This window comes from Lissotriton helveticus, chromosome 9 (assembly GCF_964261635.1).
Source record: "Lissotriton helveticus chromosome 9, aLisHel1.1, whole genome shotgun sequence".
Classification (NCBI taxonomy): Eukaryota; Metazoa; Chordata; class Amphibia; order Caudata; family Salamandridae; genus Lissotriton; species Lissotriton helveticus.
The window spans coordinates 60,456,689-60,476,993 of NC_136070.1; the positions used below are offsets into that span (position 1 = coordinate 60,456,689).

Sequence of the window (20,305 nt, forward strand, 5' to 3'; positions counted from 1 at the left end):
GATTCACTATTATGAAAATGGGGTAACCCTAAGGTACAGGACCTGGGTGTAATACGTTAAACAAAAACAAGGGTCCAAGACCTCTATACTTCTTCTCGAATTTATCAGTGCATCATTCATTCAACTTAGTAGAGAGCAGTATAAATCAGCTCTAGACAAAAAATATAAGACCAGTCCGTAGGTATAAACTAAACAACAGGAATGAGAACAAACAATCAATTTATTGAATTGCTACACAGTTGAAATAAATCATTAACAGTACTTGATATTAGACTGAAAGTGGTTGCCCCACTAAGGCGTGCAGCACAGCAAAGAGTGCAAAAAGAAGAGAATTGTGAATAAGAAGAAAGAAAATAATCAGTAAACAAGTGACAAAATAAAATTTTTTAAACAATTTAATATATACAGCACATGGGTCATCAATCACCCAACCTGTAGTACCTGACCAAAAAATTAATTTAATCCGATCCTTGTCTCATACATTGTAAATGAACATATCTATGCATTTTGCACAACAACGTAGAGAATATGATTAAGGTCCAGGTTACACATATATCTAATGTCGACGTTTCGACTCGTCTTATGGCCATAAGGAATTTTAACCCTGGGCCGTGCGAGTCTTCATCAGGACAGGGGGCAACCAGGGGATGTGCGATGTCCCCTGACTGGTCTCTGGTTCTCAAAAAGTCCACCGCTGGTGGCTGGTGAAACTTTAGCCTTCCCAATTCCAGTTGGGCTCCAAACAGTTCATGCGTGGATAACAATTCTGAGGTCCTGCTACTTTAATGTAGCGTCCTCGCCTCCATGTCTGCCAAAGTTAGTATTCTGATTCAGGCATGTGAATCTTTGAAAGATACCCCAATACTGGATAAGAAAACAAGTTACTTACCTGTAACTTCAGTTATCCAGTATTGGTATCTTTCATAGATTCACATGCACCCACCCTCCTCCCCGGAGAGTCAGTTCTCTAAGATTGGGATACTTGTTCCCACTTGTGCTACGAAAATCTGAGGAGAGCTGGCTCTGCAGGGAAGGTTCTAGAGGGTGCTGTAAGCTGATTGGTTGGAGCAAAGACTTTGGTCTTTTTTAGCATAATGATGTAGATAGGCTACTATAATTTAGGCCTCAGGCCTTTTCTAGGGCCTACTACTACAGGGCGCTTTTGGCACTGCTTTTTTATTTACCGTGGGACTCCCGCCTCGACGACGGGGAATGATTCAGGCATGTGAATCTGTGAAAGATACCAATACTGGATAACTGAAGTTACAGGTAAGTAACTTGTTTTCTTCTCTTCGGCCAGCTTGGGGCTGCGGTCAGTGAATACCGTCTGCCTATTAGGCCGCTATTCCCACGCGGTGTGGGATACCATTGCTCAGGTGTTGCCACAGTATTCTGAGGAGGTTCAGGCTGTTCTTTCCCAAGTGGTTGCTGAGGGTAAAGATGCGGCTAAGTTCGCAATTGGGTATGGCTTGGACACTGCTGACTTGTTGGGCAGGGTGATTTCTACAACCGTGACACTGCGTCGCCATGTCTGGCTGTGTTCCACTGGGTTATCGCCCGATGTCCAGAACTCGCTCATGGACATGCCCTTTGATGGCACTCACCTGTTTGGTGAAAAGGCCGACAGTGCATTGGAGCGTTTTAAGGACTTGAGGACCACGGCCAAGTCCTTGGGCCTTTCTACCAAGAGCCCGGCCACTCCTGGTTCTCGTTTCTTTCGTGGCCACGGCAGGGGTACCGAGGCACTTTCCTCCATTCCCTTTCAGTCCTTCCCTCCAGACATGCCACCTCGGTGTCATCGCATGTCGGGGGATCACTTAGTGCTTCTCCAGCAGGAAGTCACAGCCCTCTTGGCCAAGGGGGCCATCAAGTGCATTCCTGGGCCGGAAGTAGGGAGTGGTTGTTATTCCCAATACTTTCTGGTCCCCAAGAAGGACAAGGTGGGTCACCGCCCCCTCTTGGACCTCCGGAACGTCAATTGCTTCCTCCGGATGGAGAAATTCAAAATGCCGACTCTGGTTAGGTCCTGGCTGCCTCGACCCTGGAGACTGGATGGTAGCATTGGGCTTGCAGGACAACATATTTTCACATTCCCGTCCTGCCGGCCCACCGGTGTTACCTGCGGTTCACGGTAGGCCAGGAGCATTTTCAGTTCACCCCTCGGGTATTCACGAAAGTGATGGCGGTGGTCGCAGCCCATCTGCGCAGGTCAGGGGTATCAGTCTTCCCCTACCTCGACGACTGGTTGTTGAAGGCGGGCTCGCCCCAGGCAGTCGTCACCCACCTTCAGACTACGGCCGACCTCCTGTATTTGCTGGGGTTCTCCATCACCGTGCCTAAGTCGCACCTGAGTCCCTCTCAGAAGCTCCCCTTCATCGGAGCGGTTCTGGAATCGACGCAGTTTCGGGTTTATCCTCCCTAGCAGCGAGTCCGGGATATTCAGGCTATGATTCCGATTTTTCAGCCTCTATCCCGGATTTCAGTCAGGATGACCCTCCGGCTCCTGGGCCTGATGGCCTCCTGCATCCTGCTAGTGCAACATGCCAGATGGCACATGCGGGCTCTGCAGTGGGACCTGAAGTTCCAGTAGGCACAGCATCAGGGCAACCTGTCCTATCATGTCCAGATCTCGTAGGGCACTGCACGCCAATTGCAGTGGTGGCTCACAAATTGCGATAGGGTCAATGGCGGATCCCTCTCCCTTCCCCAACCGGAGCACACAGTGGTGACGGATGCATCCCTCCTGGGTTGGGGAAACCACTTGGGAGAGGCAAAGATCAGAGGCCTCTTGTCTCCGGTGGAGTCCCGGCTCCATATCAACCTTTTGGAGCTTCCGGCGAACCGGCTTTCACTGAAAGCATTCCTTCCCTCTGTCCGGGGAAGTGTAGTGCAGGTGTTCACTGACAACACCACCGCCATGTGGTACTGCAACAAACAGGGCGGGGTGGGGTCGTGGACCCTATGTCAGGAGGCTCTGCGCCTCTGGACGTGGCTGGAACATTAAGGCATTACCTTGGTGGTTCAACACCTGGCAGGTTCTCTGAACAACAGGGCGGACGAACTCAGCTGCCGGGTCGTAATGGATCATAAATGGTGTCTGCACTCAGTGGTACAAGGTCTCTTTCTGCAGTGGGGAGAGCCTTGGTTAGATCCATTCGCCATCGAAGAGAACGCTCAATGTCATCAGTTCTGTGCGTTGGAATTTCCAAGGCGGCACTCGCTCGGCAACGCTTTTCGTCGCGAGTGGAGTTGTGGTCTGTTGTACGCCTTTCCGCCCATACCACTTCTGCCCAGAGTGCTGAAGAAGATCCGCGTGACTGGGCCCAAGACATCCTTGTGGCTCCGGATTGGGCACAAAGGTACTGAAATCCCGAGCTACTCAGCATGGTGATTGATCCCCCGATCTGACTGCCTCTTCGCATGGGCGTCCGCAGAAATTTTTCCAGGGGGGGGGGGGGGCAAAATGTTAACGTCATCACCATCCTCCGACATGATGTGTGCCAGGTGGGGCACAAGAAACACTGGGGCGCAAAAGGAGCCATGGGGGGCAGATAGCAGGCTGCATATGATCTCATACACCATAGGGTTGTTGTGCCACAGCCATCTTTTTCTTTTGTGGCACCCCAAAATCCATACCCACCCTGGTCCCTAAAATTACCCCCTAGCACCCCAAAACCCATACCCACCCTGAACCCTAAAATTACCCCTGCCCCCCCAAAACTCATACCCGCCCTGAACCCTAAAATTCCCCCCCCCTTCCACCCCAAAACCCATACCCACACTGAACCCTAAAATTACCCCCCTGGTACCCCAAAACCCATACCCACCCTGAACCCTAAAATGATCCCCCTGGCACCCCAATCCCTAACCCACCCTGAACTTTAAAATTACTCCCTGGCACCTTAAAACCCACACCCACCCTGAACCCTAAAGTTACCTCCTGGCACCCCAAAAGCTGAACACTACATTTTGATTGTGTATCGTGCCATCTCCCTGCTCAGGATGATCTGCTGGTCCAGATCTGCTCGCCCTGGTCCGGTTCTGCTCACCTTTCTCTGGAGCTATTCTGCCTGCCCTGTCCCTCTTCCGGACCCACCGAGCCTGTCTCATTGCACACTGCCTGGACCTACTCTTTCTGGCCTAATTATTTCTCCTTTGGACCCGCTGTCTTCACTGGCGGAGTTAGGACACAGGTCTCACTTCTCTGAAGCTGCTCTCCCTCACCCAGACCTCCCCACCCCCCTCCACTTGCTCTCCCATCTTTCTTCCTCCCTACTTCTCGGTCTCTCTTTGCCCACTTCCTGCTAACTGTGTTGCCTTGCCCCCTCCCTCCCTCCTGTTGTCTGTGTTGCCTTGCCCTCACCCTCACTTCAGTTGTCAGTGTTGACTTGCCGTCACCCTTCCTCCCGCTGTCTCCACTGCCTTGCCCCAACCTTCCTCCAGTTGTCAGTGTTGCCTTTCCCCCACCCTCCCTGCTGTTGTCAGTGTTGGCTTGTCCCCACCCTCTCTCCTGTTGTCTCTGCTGCCTTGCCCCCACACTCTCTCCCTTTGTCTCCGCTGCCTTGCCTCCACCTCCCTCCCATTGTCAGTGTTGCTTTACCCCCACCCTCCTTCCTATTGTCCATGTTGCCTTGCCCCCCCCTCCCTCCCGATGTCAGTGTTGCCCTGATGGTGTCAGTGTTGCCCTGCTCCTACTCTCCCTCCTGGTGTCCGTGTTGCCCTGCTCCCCCTCTCCCTCTCTGTGCTCTGCCACTCTGTGCCCACTCACTATGTGTCTGAAGTGCCCCCTCTCCCTCTCTGTGCTCTGCCACTATCGGTGCCCAGTCACTGTGTGTGTGACATGACCCCTCCCACTCTGCCACTCCCTGTGCCAACTCACTGAGTTTGTGAAGTGACCAATCTCCCTCTCTGCCTCTCTCTGTGCCAACTCAATTAGTGTGTGAAGTGTCCCATCTTCCCCTCAGTGGTCACCCACTTGCTGTGCCAACTCATTGTACACGTGAAATGACCCATCTCCCTCTGTGCTATGCCACGCTCTGTCCCCACTCACCATGTGTGAAGTACCCCCTCTCCATCCCTCTGAGCTGTAACTCTATGTGCCCACTCACTGTCTGTGTGAAATACCCCCTCACCTTTTTTGTGCTCTGCCACTTTCTGTCCCCAATCACTGTGTGTATGAAGTGCCCCCTCTACCAATCTGTGCCCTGCCACTGTCTGTGCTAACTGACTGTGTGTGTAGAACCCCCTCTCCCTTTCTGTGCCCTGCCACTCTATGTGCCCACTCAGCACCTCACTGTGTGTGTGAAGTGCCCCCTCTCCCTCTCTGTGCTTTGTCACTCTGTGTCCACACTTAGGCCCCGATGTAGGTAAAATAGATTTACCGATTTTAAATTACCGAATCATACCGATTCGGTAATTAAAAATCGGTAAATCTAAGGGGTTGAGATGTAGGAACATCCAGATGTTCCTGCTACCGAATCGGTAAAAATCGGTATTTACCGATTCTGTACATACCGACCGGTAATGTCCCATTCATTCCTATGGGCTTTGAAGCCCATAGGAATGAATGGGGCATTACCGGTCGGTATTTACAGAATCGGTAAATACCGATTTTGACAAGGGTGCAGGGGGTGTCACTTTGACACCCTCTAACACCCCCAAAAAAGATTCGGGGGCCATGTGGCAGGCATACCTGCCCTAAGGGCAGGTCTGCCTGTCATATGGCACAGGTGTGCATGCACACATGTGCATGCACACCGGAATCGGTTTTTTACCATGAAGTTGGATTTCATGGTAAAATACCGATTCTGTAAGGCTTGTGGGACTCAGAAGAGTCCCACCTACATCTCATTGTTACCGAATCGGTAAAAAATACCGATTCGGTATTTTACAGATTCGGTAAATTTACCGATCGGTAAATTTTCCGAATCTGTAAAATACCTGGACCTACATACCATTTTGTGAATATCGGTCGGTAACGGCCGAAAATACCGATTTTCGGCCGTTACCGACCGACCTACATCCGGCCCCTAGTGTACGTAAAATGTCCCCTCTCTTTCTCTTTGCTCTGCCTCTCCATGTGCCCACTCACAGAGTGTGTGAAGTGGCCCCTCCAACTTGCTGGCACTCCGTGCCAACTCACTGAGTGTGTGAAGTGACCCCTCTCCCTATCTGCCACTCTCAGTGCCAGCTCACTGAGTGTGTGAAGTGCCCCATCTCCCTTTCAGTAGTTACTCACTTGTTGTGCCAACTCCCCGTACATGTGAAATGGCCCATCTCCCTCTGTGCCAACTCACTGTGTGTGAAGTGCCTCATCTCGCTCTCTATGCTGTGCCACTCTCTGTCCCCACTCACCATGTGTGACGTGCCCCCTCTCTGTGCTCTGCCACTCTCTGTGCCCACTCAATGCATGTGTGAAGAGCCCCCTCACCCTTTCTGTGCTCTGCCACCCACTTTCTATGCCCATCACTGTGTGTGTGAAGAGCCCCCTCTCCCTTTCTGTGTTCTGCCACCCACTTTTTATGCCTATCACTGTGTGTGTGTGTGAAGAGCCCCCTCTCCCTCTCTGTGCTCTGCTACTCTCTGTGCACACTCACAGTGGGTGTGAAGTGCCCCTGTCCCTCTCTGTGCTCTGTCACTCTCTTTACGCACTCTGTGTGTGTGAAGTGCTCCCTATCCCTCTCTGTGCTCTTCCACTCTATGTGCCCACTGACCATGTGCATAAAGTTCCCCCCTCCCTCTCTGTGTTCTACCACTCTTGGTGCCAACTCACTGTGTCTGAGGTGACCCCTCTCTCTCTCAGTGCTCTGCCACTGTCTGTGCCAACTGACCATGTGTGTGAAGTGACCCCACTCCTTCTTTGTGCTCTGCCACTCTGTGCCCACATACTGTGTATGCGAAATGTTCCCTCTCCATCTCTGTGCTCTGCCACTCTGTGTCAATTCACTGAGTGTGTGAAGTGACCCCTCTCCCTCTTAGCCACTCTCTGTGCCAGCTCACTGAGTGTGTGAAGTGCCCCATCTCCCTCTCAGAAGTCATCCGCTTGTTGTGCCAACTCACCGTACATGTGAAGTGCCCCTCTCCGTCTCTTTGCTCTGCCATTCTCTATTACCACTCACAGTGTGTGTGAAATGCCCGCCGGCAATAAAAAGAAGCCCCCTGGCAATAAAAAGAAGAGCAGCAAACTAAAGCAGTGACTGACAGACACTAAGCATGGGCGTCCACAGAGGGGGGTAAGGAGGGGCTCTCCAAGGGGGGGGGGGCAAGCGCCCCTCCTTGCCCCCCCCCCGGGACACCCATGCCTCTTCAGGAGGATCTTCTGTCGCAGCAGCAGGGGAAAGTCCTCCACCCGAACCTGTCCAGCCTCCACCTCCATGCGTGGAGATTGAGCGGTGACAGTTGACAGCTTTCGATCTTCCTCTCGAAGTCTGTGATGTCATTCTGGCAGCCAGGCCTCCCTCCACTAAAATGGTATAGGCCTGCCGATGGAACAAATTTGTGGCATGGTGCACAGCGAAGGCTGTGGATCCCCTTTCTGACCCTCTTTCTGAGGTTCTTCTGTTCCTTATCTCATTGGCCCAGCAGGGCTCTGCTCTGGGCACTATTAAAGATTATCTTTCGGCCATTTCCGCCTTTCTATGGCTTCCTGATCAGCCTTTTCTTTTTAAGTCCCCAGTTGTTAGCAATTTTCTGAAAGGCATTATGCACATGCTCCCTCTCGTGCCATTCATCATGCCTCAATGGGACTTGAACCTTGTCTGGACGTTTATGATGTGCGCTCCCTTCGAGCCCCTTCATAACTGTCCTTTGCGTTTTCTCACCTTAAAGACTGCTTTCCTGGTTGCTATCACCTCTGCCAGAAGAGTGAGTGAGCTCCAGGCTCTTTCTTCTAAACCTCCTTTCCTTTCTGTTCATCCAGACGAGGTGGTTCTGAGAGCCCGTCCTTCTTTCTTACGAAAGGTTGTCACACCCTTCCACATCGGGCTGACCATCACTTTACCCATCTTCCTTCCGCCTCTGCATCTTTCCAGAGAGGAAGAGAGGCTCCACCGTCTGGACCCAAAACGTGCGCTCTCCTTCTACCTGAGCCGCACACAACAGTTCTGGGTGGATGACCAGCTCTTTGTTGGATACATGGGCGCCAAAAAAGGTCGGGCTGTGCCTAAATGGACCATCTTGCGGTGGGTCATTCTGTGCATCAAAGCATGTTACTCCTTGGCTCAGAAGGAGCCACCTGTGGGGCTGCGTGTCCATTCTACCAGGGCAACAGCAGCCACTACTGCCTTGGGATGCATCGTTCCCTTGCAGGACATTTGTCAGGCAGCTACATGGGCCTCGCTGCACACGTTTACCAAGCATTACTGCCTTGACGGTCCGTACGGAGAGACGGCTTCTTTGGTCGTTCTGTTCTCGATGACTGCCTGTTAAATTTAAGGACAGATTGTCCAAGAGTAGGGTCGCGTTATATCCTTGTTTTACTCTACGCGGATGACGCGGTCCTGCTTGCACGTGCGCCAAAGAGTCTACAGATTTTGATTGACGGATTTGTCAATTTTATGGGTTCTTTAAATCTGCACGTTAACCTGGGCAAATCATATGTGTTGTTGGCTGGCAATAAACCTTGCACTAAATCCACTTACACGATAGGAAGTCACAAAATAGAAGAGGTTAAAACATTTTCCTACCTAGGCTTACTATTCGATAGGTCTTTACAATTTAATTCCCTGGTGGAGGAGCGTTGTCGCAAAATGATTGCTACCAATGGTGCTATTGTAAGCTACGGGAGGAGGGTAGGTAGATGGTGCCCCGAACAGGTGATGAACCTTTATGGTTCCATATGCTGCTCCAAAGTCATCTATGGGGCAGAGGTATGGGGCTTTGCCAACATCTCGCAACTTCAGCGGGAGGAAAATAAATATTTAAGGTCCATCTTGAAAGCCCCACCAAGCACCGCTGGCGTAATAGCCCATAGGGAATTAGGGAGGCCATACCTCGAAGACCTGGTAAAGCTTAGACCTATAGTGGCTTGGCTAAAAATTTGGTCTAACCCCGAGGCGTCCTTGAGCAGGGACATTTTAAATGATTGCCTAGGAAGAGAGAAATGTATGAGAATCCCATGGCTCAGCTATGTAAAGGCCACCTTAGAAGCTCTGGGCTACAAGAATCTCTTTACTGATCCGGTAGTAATTGTACCCCAGCATAAAGTGATCGTAAAGAAGGCTTTTTTAGCCCAGAAAACAACAGAGAGAGCTGAGGCCGAAGGGTCAAAAAAGACTGTGAGGGCTCATACTCTTGTTAAGAGCACCGAGGGAATGGAGCCATATTTGTACCTCATGCATAACGCCCAGGATAGGTTTTTAATGTGTCGTTTTAGGCTCAATTTATTACCATATTTATTAGCATCATCAGTAGGGTTTTTAACTACAATTGAGCAGAAGGGAACCTGCGGTTGCGACAATAGGTCTCCGCAGGATTCCCTTCATTTTGTATTGTTGTGTCCTTTTTATTCAATGCCTAGGCGTAGATTCTTAGTAAACATTTTAAAACAAGCTAAAATGAAACATGCTCGTGAGGCCTTAATCTATTTACAACAAGCATCCGACCTGTTGACATTGTGTTGCATCATGAATTTCATTAAGGTGGCGGTCCGATTAAGGGTAACCAGAGGGGAGGAATGATTGTTAAGATTGTCATTGTATTCTTTTAGATTCTCTTCTCTCCTTTTATATGTTTTTAATAGTATTACAAGCAGGATTCTGACAAAGATTTAATTGAATTTTAAATTGTTGTATGTATATATGTGCTTTTATGGTAATTTTTAATCATCGAATAAAGAATTCTTGACTTGACTGCCTGGTGTAATTTTGCTCCCAGACCCACCACCGGGGTTGGTATTGCTGGGGTATCTATTCTAAGGTAAGGAATCTATCACTAATGTGTCTCTTTCAGATGCACAAGTTACTACTTGTGTAACAATATATCTGTAAGAGACATTAGTTAGTGATAGATTCCTTACCGCCCCACCCATCCTCCTCGTTCTGCGAACTGATTACTAGTGTTAAGGTCATCCCCTTTTTAAGCCCCTAGTTTCAAGGCACCAGTGGTCAGTTTCTTGCATGACTCTGTGTTCCTGGCGTGGAAAGTCGTGTACAGAACTGACGTCAGCGTGCATGGGTGGTGCCTAAGTAGTCTCTGTGATGTCATCTCGGTGCTTATGACACCAGCGACTGTCGCGGAGCCTCAGTACACCACCTTATTGACGCGCAGGGTTACTGCTAGCAAAACTTTCCGGATCCAGTTTGACGCTTGGAGATGTTCTAAGGTAAGGAATCTATCACAAACTAATGTCTCTTATAGATATATCGTTACACAAGTAGTTACTTGTGCTTCAAGGCATCGCCACCGGTCTCAGCACTCTTCTTTGAAGTGATCTTCCCAGTATTCACAAGACTACCATCCTACGTCCAGATCTAAATCTAGGACAAGGTCACAACACAGATGGCCTTATTCAACTTCTTCCTCCAGCTCTGGAAGATATTCACCTACTTTGTCAGATTCTCCTCAGCCAAGGGTCTTTCCGATCAACGACATTAACATCTTTCAAGAGCTGCCAGTGAGAGGAGCATCAAAAACAAGGAGAGTAAAAAACTTGATTCAGTAGGACACAAGGTGTGTGGCACAGCGGAAGACAGCAAGGGCATCTGCCCTGCTGGGCAGGTACGACAGAGCTTTATGGGACTCTTTGCAACAATTTTCTGATCACCTTCCAGGAGATTGAATGGAGGATTTTCTCAAGGTGGTCGATGAAGGCATGATGTCTCCAACCAAATCATCTGAAAGAAACAGGTTAGTATTAGATTCCTTACCTTAGAATATCCCCAGGCGTCAGTCTGGATCCGGAAACTTTTGTGTAGCAGTACCCCTGCGCGTCGATAGGCGTCGTCTGCAGGCGTCCCCTGCGGCTCCGCGTCGTCGGCGTCGTGCGCCGTGATGACGTCGCTGGAGTATATAGACGCCGCCTCCGCGCGCTGACGTCAGTTCTTCTTTTTTCCGCGCCAGTTAGCGCAGATCCGAAGAGCAGTACTCCGGTCTTTTGACCAAGTTTTTTGTTACATCTAACTCTATCTTCAGGTGCCGGTAGGATGCCCGGTTTTAAAAGTTGCGACGGGTGCGACCGCCTGATGTCGGTCACCGACCACCATCGACTCTGCCTCCGGTGTCTGGGCGCAGACCACGACGTGGAGTCCTGCGTCGACTGCCGGGCCTTGACAAGTAAAGCTAGGCGGGAGCGGTCCCGCAAGCTGCTCGAGCTCCGGGTGTCGGCCCCGCGTCGAGAGCGGTCCCGGTCCGGTCGGAGGTCGAGGGAGCGGTCGAGAGAACGATCGCGGAGCCGCCATGAGCGCTCCGGGAGTCGCCACCATTCCTCCGGTTCCTCAGGTAAGCGACACAAGAAGTCGGGGCGTCGTCATCGTACCCCCGACTCCCCCCGACGCCCGCGTGATGCGGCCGGGGGTTCGGGTGGCCCCATCCCCGCAGCCCCGCGTGGGTCGCCGACGCCGTCTGCCCCATACCCGTCGGTCCCTGGGGAAGGCGCGTCGCGCGAGGAGATTGAGGAGTTCCTCATGGCTATGAGGGCGATGTCTCCTCCGGCGGGGCCTACGGCGCCTGCGGGCCCGTCGGTCCCATCTGGGGGCCCGAGCGGTTCGGGTGCACCTGCCCCGACGCCGCCGGCGGCTCCGGCCCCGGCGCCGCTGGGCCCTTCAGGGTCGTCGCCGGCTGGTCATCCGGCCTCTCCGGCGCCGATTCCATCGGGGCAACCCGTGGTGCCGCCTCCGCGCGGCGCCGTGACTCCGCCGTCGGTTCCGGCCGGCGTCGGGGCGCCGGCGCCGCGCGGCGCCACCCCCATTCCCTCTCTGACTCCTGACGCGGAGTCGGACCGGCATCGTCCGACGCCGAGTCCGGCGCCGTTGGGGCCCCTTGGCTCCGAGGAGCCGGTCTATATCGTTGACTCGAACTATGGCGATGAGGACGATTATGGAGAGGGTTGGGAGGGGTCTGAGGACCCTTTGTCACGAGCATGCCAGTACGACGTGGACTGGGTAGGTGACTTAGGTGATGCCAGTGGTCTGGACGAGTCGCCTAACCCTGGGTTTGTCTCGCCTCCCACTGTGGCGTCGGAGGCTGGGGCCGCCTATTCGGTGGTACTGATGAGGGCTGCCAAGGCCTTGAGCCTTGAGCTCCCCGTCGCTAAGGTGAAGCCTAACATCCTCACCGAGGTATTTAAACCGCAGTCATGCCCACAGGAGCCTCTGCTGCCGTTTAATGACGCCCTGACGGATGTCCTTTTGGGCACCTGGTCCAGGCCCGCTTCCGGTTCACCTGTTGACCGAAACGTTGCCAGGCGTCACCGTCCGTGTTCGGACGACCCTGCCTTCCTCTCCACCCATCCCTCCCCGGAGAGTCTGGTGATCCAAGCCTCCACTTCCCAGTCCGCATTCCCGACGGCCCCGCCCGATCGGGAATCTAAGCGATATGACCAATTTGGCAAGAAGGTCTTTTCGTCTTTGAGTGCAGGACTGCGGTCTTGCAATACCGCATGCCTCTTAGGCCGCTACACCCACTCTCTGTGGGATACGGTCGCGGAGTGTCTGCCGCAATGCCCGCAGGAGGTGCGGGACAAGCTCAACCAGGCCTTGATTGAAGGCCGGGACGCGGCGAGGTATTCCATACGGTGTGGTCTTGACACGACCGACTCGCTGGGACGGGCTATGTCCACGACGGTGGCGATTCGTCGCCATGCTTGGCTGAGATCCGCCAACTTCTCGCCGGATGTCCAGAATGCCCTCATGGACATGCCTTTCGATGGCAGTCGCCTGTTCGGTGACAAAGCGGACAACGCGCTTGAGCGCTTCAAGGACTCCAGGGTCACGGCCAAGTCCTTGGGTCTTTCGACCCAGCGCCAGCAGACGGGTTCGTTTCGCTCCTTTCGTGGCCACGGAAGGGGCGGTCCCACACGTGCTGCCAGCCACGCACCGCAGAACGCTCCTCAGCGCGGTGGCGGCCGTGGATTCCGCCGGGGTGGCGGTAGGGGACAGCGGCGAGGTCAGTCTACACCTCCCCCCGCAGCAGCCTCCAAATCTTCCTAGTCCGAGCTTTCGGGCCCATGTGATGCCAGTGGGTGGCAGGGTTCGCCTTCACCACTCCCGCTGGCGCACGATTACGTCGGACAGGTGGGTGCTGCAGCTCGTCCGAAGGGGCTACTCCCTCCCCTTCGAGTCCACTCCTCCAGCCATGCCACCGCAGAACCACCGTGTGTCGGGGGACCACTTGACACTTCTTCAGGAGGAAGTTACGGCCCTCTTGGCCAAGGGGGCCATCGAGCGCGTTCCTGGGCCAGAAGTAGGGTGTGGTTGCTACTCCCACTACTTTCTGGTACCCAAGAAGGACAGAGGGGGCTTACGTCCTATCTTGGACCTACGGAACGTCAACGGCTTCCTTCGGAAGGAGAAGTTCAAGATGTTGACTTTGGCTCAGGTCTTGGCTGCTCTAGACCCACAAGACTGGATGGTAGCGTTGGACTTGCAGGATGCGTATTTTCACATCCCCGTCCTGCCGGCCCACCGGCGTTACCTGCGGTTCACGGTAGGCCACGAGCACTTTCAGTTTATCGTGCTCCCATTCGGCCTTACCAGCGCCCCACGGGTGTTCACGAAAGTGATGGCGGTGGTCGCAGCTCATCTGCGCCGGTTAGGGGTTTCAGTCTTCCCCTACCTCGACGACTGGTTGTTGAAGGCGGGCTCGCCCCAGACAGTCGTCCACCACCTTCAGATGACGGCAGACCTCCTGCACGAGCTGGGGTTTTCCATCAATGTGCCGAAATCACACCTGTGTCCCTCTCAAAAGCTCCTTTTCATCGGAGCGGTTCTCGACTCGGCGCAGTTTCGGGTTTATCCTCCGGAACGGCGGGTCTGGGATATTCAGGCTCTGATTCCCATCTTTCAGCCGTTGTCCCGGGTTTCGGTCAGGTTGACGCTGCGGCTTCTGGGGCTGATGGCCTCCTGCATCCTTCTGGTGCATCACGCCAGATGGCGGATGCGGGCTCTGCAGTGGGACCTGAAGTTTCAGTGGGCCCAGCATCAGGGCAACCTGTCCGACCATGTCATGATCTCGGAGGGCACTGCGAGACAGTTGCAATGGTGGCTTACGGACCGCGATTGGGTCAGGGGCAGATCCCTCTCCCTTCCCCAACCGGAGCACGTAGTTGTGACGGACGCGTCCCTCCAGGGCTGGGGAGGCCACTTGGGAGAGGCGGAGATCAGAGGCATCTGGTCTCCGGCGGAGTCCCGGCTCCATATCAACATGTTGGAGCTGCGGGCGATTCGCCTAGCACTGAAGGCATTCCTCCCCTTTGTCAACGGGAGTGTAGTGCAGGTGTTCACGGACAACACCACCGCCATGTGGTACTGCAACAAACAGGGCGGTGTGGGGTCGTGGACCCTTTGCCAGGAGGCTCTGCGCCTCTGGCAATGGCTGGAACGTCAGGGCGTGACTCTGACGGTTCAACACCTGGCAGGTTCTCTGAACGCCAGGGCGGACGAACTCAGCCGTCGGTGCTCGGTGGATCACGAATGGCGTCTGAACTCGGACGTGGCGAACGGCCTCTTTCAGCAATGGGGAGAGCCTTGGTTAGATCTATTCGCCACAGAAGAGAACGCGCAATGTCATCAGTTCTGCGCGTTGGAGTTTCCAAGACGGCACTCGCTCGGCGACGCCTTTCGGCGCGAGTGGAGTTGCGGTCTGTTGTACGGCTTTCCGCCTATACCACTTCTGCCCAGAGTGCTGAAGAAGATCAGGCGCGGCCGGGCCCAAGTTATCCTTGTGGCTCCGGACTGGGCTCGAAGATACTGGTATCCCGAGCTACTCAGCATGTCAGTCGGTCCCTCGATCCGCCTGCCCCTTCAGGAGGACCTTCTGTCGCAGCAGCAGGGGACGGTCCTCCACCCGAACCTGTCCAGCCTCCACCTCCATGCGTGGAGATTGAGCGGCGACAGTTGAGGCCATTCGACTTGCCTCCTGAAGTCTGTGATGTGATTCTGGCAGCCAGGCGTCCCTCCACAAAGTCGGTATACGCCTGCCGGTGGAACAGATTTGTGGCATGGTGCACAGCAAAGGCTGTGGATCCCCTTTCTGCCCCTCTTTCCGAGGTTCTCCTCTTCCTTCTTTCTCTTGCCCAGCAGGGCTCTGCTCTGGGCACTATCAAGGGCTACCTTTCTGCCCTTTCCACCTTCTTAAGGCTACCTGATCAGCCATCTTTATTCAAGTCCCCTATTGTACTGAGATTCTTGGAAGGCATCACGCACATGTATCCACCTGTTCCGTTCGTGATGCCTCAGTGGGACTTGAACCTGGTTCTGACATTCTTGATGTGTGCTCCCTTTGAGCCGCTTCATTCCTGTCCTCTCCGTCTTCTCACTTTAAAGACGGCCTTCCTGGTTGCCATCACCTCTGCCAGGAGAGTGAGTGAGCTCCAGGCTCTTTCTGTTAAACCTCCTTTCTTGTCCGTCCATCCTGACAAGGTGGTTCTTAGGACTAGGCCTTCTTTCCTGCCCAAAGTAGTTTCTGCTTTTCACATCGGGCAGTCCATCACCTTACCCTCCTTCTTCCCGCCTCCGCATCCTTCAAAAGATGAAGAGCGGCTCCATCGTCTGGACCCAAAACGTGCGCTTTCATTTTATATGGATCGCACACGCCAGTTCCGGAAGGAGCCTCCTGTTGGGCTGAGGGCCCATTCCACTCGGGCCACGGCGGCTACTACTGCCCTGGGCCGGGGAGTCCCTTTGCAGGATATTTGCCAGGCGGCTACGTGGGCCTCGCTGCACACCTTTGCGAGGCATTACTGCCTGGATAGTCAAGTCCGGAGGGACGGCTTCTTTGGCCGTTCGGTCCTCCAGGATTTTCTGGTGTAGGATTGTATTGGTTCGCAGACCCACCACCGGGGTTGGTATTGCTGGGGTATCTATTCTAAGGTAAGGAATCTAATACTAACCTGTTTCTTTCAGATGAACAAGTTACTTACCTTCGGTAACGATATATCTGTAAGAAACAGTAGTTAGTATTAGATTCCTTACCGCCCCACCCGTCCTCCCCGTTCTGCGAACTGATACCTAGGGTTAAGGACATCCCTTTCAGGGCCCTATTTTCAAATGGCACCAGTGTTAGTTCTCACATGGCTCTGCGTGTTCTGGCGCGGAAAAGCTGTGTGCAAAGAACTGACGTCAGCGCGCGGAGGCGGCGTCTATATACTCCAGCGACGTCATCACGGCGCACGACGCCGACGACGCGGAGCCGCAGGGGACGCCTGCAGACGACGCCTACCGACGCGCAGGGGTACTGCTACGCAAAAGTTTCCGGATCCAGACTGACGCCTGGGGATATTCTAAGGTAAGGAATCTAATACTAACTACTGTTTCTTACAGATATATCGTTACCGAAGGTAAGTAACTTGTTCATTAGTGCTGCTGCAGACTCCTCACTACTAGCAGCACACGAGTAGTGTCATGGGTTGGCCCTAAGAAGGCATCCTTGGCTTCGTTTGAAAGCACTAAAACAAGAATCCCATCAGCAGAGCCTTAGTCTACCCTTTTCAGGCAACACACTATTCTGCAGCCATACCGATCATGAAATGGTTAGGATGAAAACCAATATGGAGACCTTAAAAGCAGTGCATCTTGAAAAGCATAAGGAACAACCCAGACCCATTTACAAACCATATGATAGACGTTTTTATCCACAGAGGGTTCAAACTCCTCAATGGTGAAAAGGTCACCATCAGCAACAACAGCAAATACCTTTTAAGCTGCACTAATGTTGTCCCTTTTAAAGGAACATCTGGCCACCAGCCTTCCCAAGGAAGAAAGCCTCCGGCAGGTTCCAAGCAATTAATCTCTGCTTCCCCCTCTGTCGTTACCCACTCCGGTAGGGGGAAGTATCTTTTATTTCTTGACACAGTGGCAATCCATCACGACAGATGCCTAGGTTCCGTATATTTTGCAAAATGAGTATTGTCTGAGGTTTATCAGTCCTCCACCAAATATCCCACCAAAACCATCCAATCAACATCTGCAGATGCTGAGATCAGAAGTTAACATTCTTCTACAAAAGCAAGCGGTAGAGATTGTTCCTCCCAAAAACGAGGCACATGGATTTATTCCCGTTATTTTTTGGTAAAAAAGAAAGGCCCCAAAAATGAATTCAGGCCCATTCTAGATCTGAAACTAGCCAACAAATAGATTTGCAGAAAAAAGTTCTGGATGCTTGCACTTCATCAGATTTATTTCCAAATACACCAGAGAGACTAGCTCTGTTTGATAGACCTCCAGGATGCATACTTTCACGTTCCAATAGCCAGGAAACGTCCGAAATTCTTGAGGTTTGTATAAGGTCATGATCACTACCAATAAAAAGTACTTCCATTACGCCTCAAATTGTCCCCAGCACGTTCTCGAAGTGCATGCCAGTGGACGCTGCACACCTCAGGAAACTCAGAGTATTTGTGGCTCCATATCTAGACGCTGGCTGACCAAAGCATCAACACCACAAGAAGCCCAACTTCATTTTCATTTGACCAACAATCTTCTCCACTGATTAGGACTGTCAGCCTCTTCTTCAGTCCAGTCTTTGCATTACCTAGGTGCCACCATCTACACCTACATTTACAAGGAAGAGTGTATCCTTGGAGGAGACTGTTATCAATCCATCTGAAGTGTCACTCTCTCATGAAAGTCTCTTATCACACAGTGAGAGAAGTGTCATCTTTGTGGGCTCGAATGCTTCATGCATTTTCCTGACAGCAAACACCCATCTCCCCATGATACCACTTCAAGAATGTCTGAAGGACCAGTGGCAACGATGCTCTGGCAATTCGGAGGACAAGATCACAAACTCTATCAAAGCAACGCATCCCTGAAAATGGTGGTGCTGTACGACAAACCTATTACAAGGGATGCAGTTTCATCAGGATGTTGCCTATCAGACAATAGTTACAGATGTGTCTCTGTTAGGTTGGTGAGCACATATGGATTATCTTCAAATCCAGGGAACATGGTCTCAGAGGGAAATTACTTATCACATCAATCTCCTCGAGCTCCAAGCGATTCACCTAGTGTTGAAGGCTCTTCTCCCCTTCATTCAAGATGAAATCCCTGCTTGTTCAGACAGACAACATGACAGCCATGTACTATTTGAACAAGCAAGGGAAAACAAGGTCCAGGCCATTGTCTCATGAAGCCTAGACAATTTGGAATTGATTGATAGCCAGAGACCTGCGAACCACTACAACTCATCTTCCAGGGGCTCAAAATGTACAAGCAGACTCCCTAAACAGGGTTCATCTGATAGAGACATCTAGCCGCAGATTCCTTAACTTTGAATTTCCCCCAAGCGCCAGTCTGGATCCAGAGATTTTTCAGCAGTACCTCTGCACGCCGGATACCCCTGATATGTATGGCCGAATCATTGATGCCACTTTAATAGGGTCAAATTGTCCCTTCCTTGAGGCACTACCCCCCTGTGCTTTTACTATATTGAGTCCGGAGGAGTGTGGGTGTAGGACCTCGTAAAATAAATGCTACGTGGAGATCTGTTCACCCTTTAACCAATCACTGTTGTTTGGACTCATTTGCTAGAACAGATGCTCAGGTAGGACTGACCTCCTTGAGAAATGTATTTGCTTAAATCTGGTCACTCTTTCTTCTCTATTCCCTTTCCACCACAGTTTGCGGGGGGTTGGCTTGGCTTCCTACTCTACTCAGTGCTTATGACTATCAATGGAGATCCCCCTGAGAGAGAAGGAATGGTTTCTTCCTTTCAATCTCAGTTCCTTCTCATGGGAATCTTAATTGAAAAATCTCCATTCAAGTCAAGTGGAAGTAGCAGAGACGATTATTCAATAGCTTTCCTACCTCGTTCTGCTACCGTCTCGGCAAAAAGAACTGAAGCAACTGCCACCTGCTGGGCATGATGGGATACTGGTGGAATCTGGGCCCATAATGCCACAGACACTCTTTTCACATGTATGTAATGGCATCCTATAGGACTACACTGTCCTCTCTTTCTTCATCTTTCTACTTTAAAAAAAGGGTTTGCGAAAGAGATACAAACAGTCAAATAACACCTTTCCAGTTAGCTTGTCTAGAATTTATATATATGTATTTATTAAGTGCTCCGGGATCCCCACACATTGGCGGGACTATTGAGTGCTTATGACTTCAATGGAGATTTCCCTAGGAGATAACTGGGATTACAGGTAGGAAAGCATTCCATTTTATGTCAGTGTTTAAAGTTTCTTCATAAAAGCCACATGTGGGGACATTGGCATTGCTGGTTTCTGTTCCAAAGGCTGTGATAACATGTCCTCCAGTATGGTGTGCCTCTAGTAGGTCGGCCACAGAGGAAGGCAGTAAAAGATTTGATATCACTGATGTTGACACTGTCATTTTGTATTCCTGTTAAATGCTCGTCACCCAGAGCTCTGATGCCTGCGTGGTGGAGGATGAGCTTTTAAACCAAGGCAGTGACCTTGGAAGGGGGGATCCATGTAACATCTATGCTTTCAGTGCATTTGAGACGCATGTAGAAAGTATCTTTGTCCTCGCACAAAGGAAAAAAGTGAATCGAATTAGGACTCCATGCCAAAAATAGTACATTTTCAGAGCACACAATGCTAGACCTTTCATTCCCTACACCTTCTCCCCGACCAAGAAGGTGTAGTGTGTGTGTGGGCAAGGTCGTCTATTGTAAGCAAAGATTTCCCATGCGCAACGCAAGGCTGCTGTCACTTCACTAAACCTCTCTTTATATCTCTTTTGTCAACAGTGTTCTCGACTTGAATGCATTTGAAAGGCAGAATAAAGCAGAAGGCCTTGGAATGGTGACTGAAGAAGGAACCTGTAAGTACAGGGATCAAATGAAACACATTATTTAACTCTTTCAGTACTAAGCCCTCGCAGATCCCCAGCCCCCACTAAATATGTGGACTGTTGAACGAAGGAACCTGTAAGTACATTAATGGAATGCACCACTTCTTTTCTAGCCCTTGTGCTACTAAACCAGCACAGCATGTCAGCCACCACCATGTCCTAGTTCCCCTACGATGAACCCTGAGATAACGGTATACATATGTAGTGAACATGGATATACATACGTATATGTATATATATATATTTTTTTTCTCCAAATGCTCTGCCCTTCAGCAATAAAATATTGAATTACCTGCTGCGGAGTGCGTCACTGAAGGGCAGAGCATTTG

The 20,305-nt window shown here is 51.7% G+C and overlaps 1 protein-coding gene across 1 annotated transcript in view; it reads left to right on the plus strand.

Moving 5' to 3' along the window:
- Nucleotides 1-20,305, plus strand: part of RYR3 (ryanodine receptor 3) — a 1,933,484-nt gene that overhangs the window by 1,574,899 nt on the left and 338,280 nt on the right. The window contains exon 81 of the mRNA XM_078661960.1: nt 19,873-19,946. Within this exon, the coding sequence (XP_078518086.1) occupies nt 19,873-19,946 (74 nt within the window). The remainder of the gene's footprint in view (nt 1-19,872; nt 19,947-20,305) is intronic.